The 11850-nt window shown below is 40.9% G+C and overlaps 1 protein-coding gene across 1 annotated transcript in view; it reads left to right on the forward strand.

Moving 5' to 3' along the window:
• Positions 1-2640: 2640 nt before the first annotated feature.
• Positions 2641-11850, forward strand: part of LOC104950242 (receptor-type tyrosine-protein phosphatase U-like) — a gene marked incomplete at its 5' end in the record, with an annotated part of 10024 nt that continues 814 nt past the window's right edge. Inside the window, one exon of the mRNA XM_010776730.1 lies at positions 2641-2931. Coding sequence (XP_010775032.1) covers positions 2641-2931 — 291 coding nt within the window. The remainder of the gene's footprint in view (positions 2932-11850) is intronic.

Genomic DNA, 11850 nt, shown 5'->3' on the forward strand with positions numbered 1-11850 from the left:
CTTTCCAGTTTACGTAAATGTCTGTTATTCGGCTTGGATTTGAAAATAAATATCTGAATACAATACGACTGTATAGTCCGGTGACCTATATAACCGTTTTTTTCCTCTTCCCCACGACGGCATTTATTGGCTGATGCCGACTTCATACTCAGGAGCGACTTATAGTCCCGGCAAATACGGTATGTCCTAGATACTATGTGTTAATTGGGATCCTAATACACAAATACACAGACAAATATAAGACAAGACCACATCCAGAAAAAGTGGCGCAAAAATCCTTGATTATGCGGGCTAAAATCTTGATTATGCGATTAAACATGCGGGGTTCTTATGTGACTTTTACTGCGGTGGAAATTGCCGGGAGTCCTAGGAAATATGCCGGAAAGTTTGCTTAAATATGCGGGGGAAAAGAATAACAACAACGTTTTTTTGAAACTTGGGCTGTTCTATTTATTCTCTCTCACACACAACCTGCCACTAACGTTAAACCCTTTACTATTCATTGAAAACACATCTCAATGTTTTATTTATTGTAAAAGCAAAATTGGGCTATTTTAATCTCACACCAAACACCACCACCCCCCGCCACACACACACCACACACCTCACACACACACACACACACACACACACACTTCTCCGGCTCATTCTGTTTTCATTTACTCGTTCGTTATCTGACCAGCTTCAATCTTGTAGGCTACTCACTTCGTTTCTTGTAGCCCTCGAAAGGGTTTTGGAGGTTGATCCCTCGGTGAACGGGAGTTGAATGGCTTTCTTGTCCGCAGCAGCAGAAAGCATTTTCGAATGTTTGAATGAATCAAAGTGGGTCGCCACCGTCGATTTTCTCTTATGATGCAACACACAGTTGCACGGGGTGCAGAATAGTTTCCCCCCACTTTTTGCCCGGTCTTTAGTAGAAATGTTCGTTGATAAATGAGCTCTATACAGTGTTGTTTACATTCTGTGATGCGCGAGCTGATGACGTCACGTCAAGACGAGTTAACTTTTTTTTCTTCTCAACTTTGTGTGGAAAAATGCGGGGATTATGCGGCCTTTTGATAAATATGCGGCTTTTTAAAAATCTGCGCCATTTTGCTGATTATGCGGTAAATTCTGCGATCGCAGAATCGCGTTTTTCTGGAGGGTCTAATTAGCTTTTAATAAGACCCAAACCATTGTAAGTGCTTTGGCTAAAAAGCTTTTGGATTTTTGCTATAAAAGTGAGTTTTTTAAAATCACAAATGTAACCATAACGCATTTAGAGAAAGCACTTTAAAAACTATTTTCTGGCTTCATAGAGATCGTTTAAGGGTTAAACGTTTTTTATGCTGTAACCTTTATTTACATGTACAATGGGTTTCTAGGAAGTCCAAAAAGGATCATTTCTAGTTCAAATAAAAAGTACATTTCACATTGATCCTTCCCTGCTCTGTGGAGGCCACGGTCAGAGGCTCAGCTCCCTCTTTACGCCCGTCATCACCGCGCCCTCATGTTCAGAGCATTTCTTCTGCCAGCAGCGACTCTCTGAACCTCCGACCAAAACGAAAGCCCGGTCTGACACCCAGCGCCTCAGCTTTGAACACACCAGATAAGAGGCGGTGCTGCAAAACTGACGGATGCCTGGTGGAAAAAGCAGCGAGAGACACTCTGAAAAACAGACAAAATTGTCCGGAAGGATAACACAGATATTCTGGGTAACAACCTTGAGCCTGTCAACTTTGGCTCTCGGGATCTTATTCAGAGACTTAGAAATAAAATAAGAAAGCGGACGTTCTTCAGCGGGTGAAACCAACATGACATATCTATCCGGGGTGGAGGTGGATGTTGTTATGTTTTCTACTTCAGGTCACTCAGATAGCCCGACAGGTGAAGGTGCAGAAATGGCTGCTCATTGAGAAGAAGGAGTGTGGAGCTTATAGCCGCCGATGTTTCTAAGACGAGTCTTTGCTTGGCAAGGTCGTTGTGTTTTATTAGCACTAAAGTTTCAAACTGCTCTTTATCTGTTGAAGCAGTTAACTCTAAACTGTGTTTAAGCCGGTGTTTGATAGTAAAAAGGCACTGCAGTGGCACTTTCAGGATGCTAAAGCACAAAGTCAACACTTTCTGTGAGTTTAATTTAAACATCTGCACATATACTTGCAAGCTCAGAAAAGCAAGTTATCCAACAACATGTGTTTTAGGTGTTTATAAACATTGACTCTCAGACATTTGCAATATTTGCAAAAGATGAATCATTATCTCTAAGCCAATATACAAATAAGAACACAACTAAATATATGGAAAAGAAAAATGGCTTACCTTCAACAACAAAAACAATTCAAACTATGATTGGAAAACCATGATGGTGAATACATCAATCATCTACCAATGGAACATTTTGATCAGACTTTACCTTGGTTGCTGATTGGCTAATGGTTACACAAGCAAAAACATCGTTATGACATCATAAAGTGGCCAAAATCTGATCAGCTCATTTTCAGACAGGTTTTTATAGAAATGGATCAGGACAAAAAGAGAGAGAATCTTTGTTCCTGAAACTTTCAGAGTCTCTTTCCACAGAGGGGACGCATGTTGATGTAGAAGAGACGTGAAAAAGTGGATTTTGCATAATAGGTGACCTTTAACACGTCCTAACGTGTCTTTATCCCCCCCCCTGCAGGCTCCTTCATGATGGTGAACTCCTCGCAGCATTTCGGTGGTCAGCGCGCTCAGCTTCTCTTGCTCCCGCTCAGCGAGAACGACACACACTGCATCCAGTTCAGCTACTTCCTGTACAGCCGTGATGGCCACAGCCCCGGAGACCTGCAGGTCTTCATCCGGGTCAACGGGGGCCCCAAGGGCAGCGCCGTGTGGAATATCTCCGGCTCCCAGGGCCGCCAGTGGCACCAGGTGGAGCTCGCCGTCAGCACCTTCTGGCCCAGCGAATACCAGGTGAGAGCTGCACAAAGCTACACATTTACCCCAAAAAACACCAATTCAAATTCAAAGGCTTGGTGTTGGCAATGAACATCTTCTGACCTGAGCTCCTCCAACAATGCAACATATATAATAAAATACAGAAATACAAAATAAAAAGTAGTGCAAAAAGACTATATACAGTACATGTCAATAGAATATGGGATATGTTCAAGGCTTTGCACTACATGGCGAAGTAGTTATGGCTGGACATGGCCGTCTACCAAACGGAGGGTCAGTGGTTCAGTCCCTAGCCTCGGCAGACAACATGTCAAAGCAACAAACTCTACATTATTACATTGTATTTGGCTGATGCTTTTACCCAAAGCGACCAACATACACTTCAATATGGTAGACATTCATAAGGTAGTAATTTGGGGTTAACTATCTTCATACTTATAGCATTGAACCTGTAACTCCTGACATTACATTACATGTTAATTGTTAGACACTTTTATCCAAAGCGACTTACATATTAGTCAATACCGTGGACAATCCCCAGAGGAGCAACTTAGGGAGAAGCGTCTGGTCCAGGGACACAAGGGCTGCAGCGGGGATTGAACTTGTGCTCCCCTGATCCGAAGGTCAAAGCACTATCCCAGTGAGCCACAGCCTCCCTGATCTGCAGATCACCCAAAATGCAACATATTGCATGGCCAAAGGTGTGGGGGTGTTTTACAAGTTGCTTTGCATGGAGTGTCAGTAACGCAATATAAAGAGTCCAATTTGGTGCTACTGAATCTGATAAAGGTTTTTCTCAATTGTCTTCTTAATATGAGCTATGAAGTCCTGCATGCACACAAAATCTGTTCGATAGTTTGAGAGATTTCTGTGTTTTTTGAATCTCACTTGTTTAATCACTGATTTCCAATTGGAAAAAAGTTACGTCACAAGTGGGATATCAGCTTAAGGGCTGACATGAATAAATTCCACTTACATTTTCCAGTTAAATGTCCCTTTTCAAACCTTTATTCAACCTCAAACCTCGCCAATTATGTTTTTGGTTTGATGTGTTGGCATGGTGTTGGTTTGTCAGCAGGATCACAGAAAGACTTCAGGTTTGATTCTGTAGTGTATCATTGGCCAACAAAGAACCCATTTCATTTTGGAGCAGATCCTCATCATGGGCAGATACAAACATTACTCTACACTTATGGAAAGGACCTTGGCGGCTCTGCGTCCTTATGCAGTCTTAAGTGTTTCTCTGTACATTAAATATTAAAGCTGTGAAACCGGGGGGCTTTAAGATCAGTAATCCATCACACTCTATTCTGGCCTCATTTCAGCACCTCGTGAGAAATATAGAAATATTTCAGTTTTTTAAAATTGGATCCAAATGAAATGTCCCACCCACGCTCACTATCATTTGTCCAAAGTCCAAACATTTTAAACTGTATCTTTTCAATAAAACCCTGTCAAATGCTTCCTTTATTTCAGTGTTGCATGCAGGAGGAAGAACATTTGTAGCTTCAAGACAGTTTGTTCTGCCAATGTCGTTCTTCTGTTATGTAATAAATATAAATTGAAGCTCTGTCACTTGAAGTTAAAGGAGAACACCACAGATTTCTACCCATGAAGATCAGCTTGACAGAAAGACTACAGACACTCTTGTGAGAGGAAATTAGAAATGTAACCGGAAAGAGGAATTATGGGATATGTAGGATCTGGTGTTTTTGGCATTTGACGATTCCTCAGGACTTAAAGTCAGGATATCTCTACCTCTGCTGCTTTCGCATCTTTTTAATCAGCGTCTTCTGAACTTTATGAAAGTGAAAACCTAAATTGCTGGAGCAGCCGTTCATAAATCCAATCCTGTCCTCTCAGCAGTGCTGACAATATCAGCTAAGTGATAGCTATTAAGGTGACAGTCAGAAAACTGATTCTTATTTTGAGTGATTTCTCACTTCATTGATTTACTGTATGTTGTGAACTAATCATACTTAACTGCACAACGCTTCAAAGATGGATAGGTTTTCTGAACTTCATAGCCTACCTTTTTTAAAGAAGCATGATTTTCTTTGATAAGATCAGCATCACTGCCTTGCAGCTTATTTGTCTTTTCCATCAAAGATGTGAGGTGCTAGCATAAAACTACATGTACGGAATGACATTTGTGCACTTTACCTGTTACTCTCCTACGTTTGGTACTGCTGTCCAAATCCGATCAAAAATAACCAACCACGCATTTAGCCGCTGCAAGATGGATGCAACACAACAGATAAACATCGGCCAGTTGGTGAATGTTAATTGCAGAAGCAAAACTCTGCATGCACCAATGCACAGAATATATATCTATGCATCCTTACTTAATAATAGGGATGTCCCGATCACCTTTTTTTGCTCCCGATCCGATTCCGATCATTTGATTTTGACAATTCGCCGATACCGATTTTTCCCGATCCGATCTTTATGCAATGCATTAAGAGAAAAAAAAGAAAAAAAGCATTCAAGTTGTCCCTTAAGGTTATTTTTTTATTTAAATTGGATATTCTATCCAACATGGATATAGCTTCTTTCTTTCACAGCAGCATTGGATATGTTCAGTTGTGCAGCATTGGATCAAAACAAAATAAAGCTTATCAGTACTCGTTAGCTTACTGCTACAATTAGACACTGCCCTGCCCACTCTGTTGCCAGATTTGAGAGAAATAAGCAACCAGGTCTATGAAAACAAGCCCCAAAGAAGCAACACATACATGATGTTGTGTAATTTGAAACCAAAACTAAGGCCTCAGGATGACTTTAAGACTTGAACATGGTCATTTTTGTTTTGTACCATTGAATACAAAAAAAAAAAAAAGTATTTATTAAAAGAAATTAAAAAAATCCCGATCCCCGATTTTTTTCTCCCGATTCCGATCTTTTGAAAATCACGTGATTGGCTCCGATCCCCGATCACGTGATCGGATCGGGACATCTCTACTTAATAATATTGTATATTTCACCATAATGGAGATGTATGTTGGCAATAATCAGCAATATGATACGTTTTAGCCACACCTGCACAAAGATTTGCATATGAGGTAATATTCTATACAGTATCAGAAAACAGAATAGCTCAATACTCAAGTGTAATGATCTTTCATACACCACTATTTCACTGATTGAACCCATTGTGAATAAATCATAATGTCAGGTCCCTGTTCTGTTCAATTGCTACCCTAAAATTGGGTAGCCTATAAAGAATTCTGAGAAACATTACACATGCTAGCATCAGCATCTCTCTCTCATTTGTATTGTTATAAACTCAATCACGACACAGTTATTGTAAATGTCTTGAATTTTCTCTTAGCAGGGCACTTAACCGTCTCATTGGTCCCTGTGTACTGAACCTTCTACTACCAGCGTGATTACCGTCCCCCTATCCTTCATATGCATGGAAGAATTAGCTAATTGCGGCTGTGCTATAAATCACATTAGCTCAGTAGGTGTACGATCACAGTGGGCGTTTGTTTGCATTGTACCTTTTATTTATTGCTCCATTTACCCGCATGCTGCAGTGTAATCGATATCTCCGTTTGATGCCTGTGTTGTCGATGCTGCATTATTAGCGCTGTTGTGTAGCTTGTAAGGTTCTGATGACTGCCTCACCTCATTACAGCCGATCATTTATTCCCTAACGCTGTCTTTCTTCACACCAAGCATGCCGAGCCCCCTAAGAAAAAGAAACAGGCGTTAATGAGAAGGCTGGTGGGAGCGTGGGTCCAAACAGTCAATTGACCTCAATTGCACGCGACCCCCATTGCGGAGGAGCCGGTTGGGCTTCTGCTTCCATAACCTTGGTGCACCGTGGGCCCCTTCTCAATAAATCAAGAGCCAGTTAATGAGATTAGAGCGCTGCACAGATCAATGAGGACGGCTTCTCCATCCTCCGCCGTAAGCCACTCGCACAAACAGCCAAACTGATTTAAAGTAATGATTTTCTTCCCCTCGGTGAGGATGGGAGAAGTTTGTCTGTCTTGCAGAGGAGGTGGAGGTGGAGGTGGAGGTGGAGGAGGAGGGGTGATCTCTAAGGGAAGCCGAGGTGTAGCATCAGACAACTCGGCTCAGGCTGGGAGTTTGCTTTAGAGCTGCAGTGTTTACCATTTGGACAGGCGTGCATAAGCAATGTAATCCACTGGTGATGTGTGTCCAAGCTGGCTGAGTGATGGGGAGCCGCTGTTCTCTCAAGTCCTCCCGTCGGGCGTGTAGACACTAAACAGATTGCTTTATTTGTACTATAAAGCTGTCTGATAGGCAGCACATAATGAAGCAGGTCGAGCTGAGCTGATAAGTGTGGAGAGACTTTTACACGGGTGGAAAAGCGAGAGTTGCTGGTGGTGAGCTTCACTGAACTTCTCGTGTCGTGTGCTCATTGAAACACTAGGTCCAGACGTTGTGTTTGGGAGAGAAACACAGGGATTTTAGCCTTTGCAGACCATTTACATGCACACAAAGCTATAGAACACACCACAGGAAAGAGAAAACCACAACAAGTCCTCTTTAAAATGTTATGTAATGTTTAAACATGCAAATGAGGCGTTATGTAATGCTACATTTGGTGAAATTAAGAGACGCAAATAGATAAGGTTAGTTAGTTAAATAAAACCCTCATGTGTATTTTTGGATGTTTCTTTGTTCCAATAGTCTACCTCATGTCAGTGACGGCAAAATGCAAAAGCTGATCCCAGTCCAACATATCTCTGTAGCAGTCTGTGTTTCCTCAGGGTGTTGATGCTCGCTGATCACAGGGATGTTTTTTTTCTTCATTTAATCGAAACCACCACTTCCACCAGTGTTTGTTCACCAACACACACACACACACACACACACACACACACACACACACACACACACACACACACACACACACACACACACACCCCCCCCCCCCAAGCCCTCTGAAGTGGAAGTCCTCTCAGCTCCTCTGCGGCCTGCAGGCGTCATCTGTTGGCTGCGAGAGCTGGACAGAGATCTTTATCGACAGATAAGTGGAGCCCTGTGGGGCCGAGCTGTGAGTCCCAGTGGAGGGAGAGGATGAGGAGGAGAGGTGTTCCCAAGAGGAAGAAGAGGGTACTTTTTAAAGAGGCACCATCTCAATTTTATTGACATTTGGCAGCAAACAATTACACAGTGTTTTTTCAAGACATAGTAATTGTACATCTTAAGTTTGTCTGTCGGAAATGCCTTTTTTCTTTTTTTTACAAAAAGATCAAATAAAAACAGTAAAAAGTACGAACAATACGAACATTAGGGAGTGATCATGACTTCACAGTGAAATCACACGTTTGTAAAAATACTATCTGGCCTTTGAGGTTTTACGAAATCAGTCCACTTTCTCCATCGTGACACAAATACCATCTCAATCTTGTTCCTCCTAACACCTAATGGACACTTTGATTCTTAAAGACTAATGAGTGGTTCAGTATTTATTTTTGTAGGCAGACACGGAAGTTAGCATCTACCTCGTTCCCTACATAAAAAGCCAGTGGGATTTCTCCATGTGATTTTGGATTATTGCCGAAAGTAATCTCAGGAGCAAACACAGGTTTATGATACTTACATGTTTTGTTCAGCAGGATAATCTCCACATAATAACAACACGTTATGATTTCTGAAGTAAAAAGCTAAGCTAAAGGCGGCTAACATTATTTACTGACATATTTTATTTCGTAGAATAAAAGTCTCTTCCGTTTGTTTTAACCACAGACCTTATTTCAGGCTAGCAACCAAGAACATTCAAGAAAACCCTGAAGACTAAAAGTGATAATTTATCCAACCTTATTTCTGCCATACTGCTTCACTCCCTGGGTGAAAGAAGATACAACACAATAGAAAAGTATATGGAGAGATGGAGGAAAGATAAGAGAGAAGCGGGCTTAATGGTGAAATGCACTGGGAATTAAGATAGATAAGGAGGACAAAGCAGTGAGGGAGGAAACCAACACATCCAGAAAAGGTGAGAAGCCAATGTTTCCAAAATAGCTTCTCCTTAGCACCTACTGTACCTCCCACACTCTGTCTGACAGGGAGAGAGTGAAGCGGTCGGATCAATGTTCTCTGCTGTCCTTCAAAGATAAGTGTGTTCACCAAAGTGTAGAAGTGTGAGACCCAGGTCATGAACTCAGATGTCACATGCTGATCAAATCAGATTCACAGCCAATAGTTTAAACAGTGTTAAAGAGCACATGTTCTGCTGATGTTCAGGTGTATATCAGTATGTAGTGTCTCTACTTTAAAGAGTCCTCTCCTGCTGATGTTCAGGTGTATATCAGTATGTAGTGTCTCTACTTCTTTAAAGTAGAGACACTACATACTGATATACACCTGAACATCAGCAGGAGAGGACTCTTTAAAGTAGAGACACTACATACTGATATACACCTGAACATCAGCAGGAGAGGACTCTTTAAAGTAGAGACACTACATAGTGATATACACCTGAACATCAGCAGGAGAGGACTCTTTAAAGTAGAGACACCTCTAGTGTCAGATGTCAACATTTGAATCTCAGGTGAACCCTAAACCTAACCCAGTTAATTCACTAGATGTCTATATTTCCTTCTATTCTGTACAATCCCTGTCAAATGCATGCTGTCACTTCGTAGTTATTATAATTGTTTCTGGGTTGGGATCCCCCCTGTTGCTTTGTTACTTGCAAGTCACTGAAGCTGATTTACCAGCGGATATGACCATCAAATACCATTCTTATTAATCCCAAAGTTTAGGACAGTTGGGAACAGTTTGCACCTCATGGTTACATTTGTTGACAAAGCATTTGCTAGGTCACAAAAGTCAAAATCTAACAAATACAACTTACTACCATCATTATACACTCAGACATAAAGATTGGAGAAGCGGTAGGATACCAGGGCATAAGCTCCTTCAAGCGCGCTGAAAAGTTCCTTGGCATGTACTGCACTATTCCAGCATTTTTAGATTTCAGAATAATCCTCAGACAAACAGACTAATCAAATATGTGCATGTCAAAGCACAGTGGAAGTCAGTGTGTGGCCGCGCACTCAGACGGGCAATAGATTGCAAAGTTGACAGCCTTAGAGACGTCATCAATTCATCACGCGTCAATGCGCCCACCACCATCGATTCACTCGTTAAGCCTCTGCATCTGGGCTCGCTCTCAGTGTGTTTCAGCGCCACGCTGCCAGATGCTCGGGAACTTGGCGCCCAATATCGGTGCAAACGTAAACCGCAGATATTATGCAAATGAGTACAATGCTGTTGCTCTGCACATACAAAGCAGAGCGCTGAAAATGAGACGGTTTACTGAGTGTTTGAAGCTACAGTACAAATGCAATACACTGCAGATACAGAAAACACAATGGGATAACAAAAACCATTTCACCAATTTAACAATGAATATAAAATATACTTATATTTTGTTCCTGTAGTTGTTATAGGTTAGTATCAGGGTATTACTGTCAAGTTTCTGTGTTTGGTCGGTTGTCTGTCTTGTGGTTGGTCTTTTCAAGTGCATTCGTGTATTTTTGTATTTTCTTGCTTCTGTATTTGCAACTTTTGTCTGTATTTTGTTGGTTTTCCTGTATTCAGAGTGCCTTTTTATAACTGACTATGTTTTCGATATGTGTTGTCTTCATTTGGAGAACATTTGTATTTGCTTGAGTTGTCTGGGTTTGAAGCATTGGATTTTGTCTCTATTTTCCAAGTGTATTTATGAGTCATCAATGTTTTTCTTGTTTCTGTAATTGCTTTTCTTGTCTTTATTTGATGCTTATTTGTCTTTTTTGAGTGTTCTGTATTTGTTCGGCATGTCGGATTTTGTATGTTGTCCTACTAAATTTGTTTATTTGGTTAAGTTGTATGTATGTGAACCATTATATCATGTCTCTATTTTCAGATTGTTTTGTGCATATTTCTATATTTGCCATTTTCTTAATGTCTTTCATTTTTTGTAAAGCACTCTGAATTGCCTTGTGTTGGGGCTATATAAATAAACTTGCCTTGTGTGTTCATTCTTCTTTTTGTATGTACATTTGATCATTTGGCAGTATTTTCTGCATTTGGCTGTGTTTGTATTGGTAAAGCTGTTTTCTTCAGTTTTAGGTTTACTGTGTGTTTTCTAGCCGGATGTGTTATGTGGCGAGCCGAGACCATGCGGATCAAGCCTGATGTGGAGCAGGAAATGAAACAAGGTTTGTATTGATTTCTCCGGCGAATATGAGCATGAAGCAGAATTCTCATTTCAGCATCAAAGAAAGAACACAGAAAAGTAAATAGGTAGATGCAGCTTTACCGATTGTATTGGTGATTATAAGTGAACGAAGTAACCAGAACATAGTGACATCACTATGTAACCCTCACGGACCTACTGGGTGGCGCTCCAACATATTGTATGTGATAGGCTAAGGGGCGGGAGTCGCGGGACATCTCTAATTTAAAAACACCTGAACATCAGCAGGAGAGGACTCTTTAAAGTAGAGACCTACTACATACTGATATACACCTGAACATCATACATACTGATATACACCTGAACATCAGCAGGAGAGGACTCTTTAAAGTAGAGACACTACATACTGATATACACCTGAACATCAGCAGAACATGTCCTCCGTCCTTTAATGCAGTTGTCAAGTTCTCATTTTAACCAAGGAGAAGTAAAACCATCAATGATAGCTACTGTACTATAGAAACAAATTGACCCTGCTATTAAAGTTATTTTGAAATGATTTGATTTACATAATAAGATCCGCATTTCACCACAGGTGGAGCCTACTTTTTTTTTCAAGGTATTTTTCAGGGTATAAAATTCAACATGTTTGAGCAACCCAAATACTGGGACTCTCCTTTAACTTAAACATTATCTTGTACATTTTAAATTCATGTATTGAAAGTGTATATATGTGTCTCTTTGTGGGACAGCAGAGGAATGTCTCT

The sequence above is a fragment of the Notothenia coriiceps genome, unplaced genomic scaffold (genome assembly GCF_000735185.1).
Source record: "Notothenia coriiceps isolate Sejong01 unplaced genomic scaffold, NC01 NC01_scaffold00017308, whole genome shotgun sequence".
Lineage (NCBI taxonomy): Eukaryota > Metazoa > Chordata > Actinopteri > Perciformes > Nototheniidae > Notothenia > Notothenia coriiceps.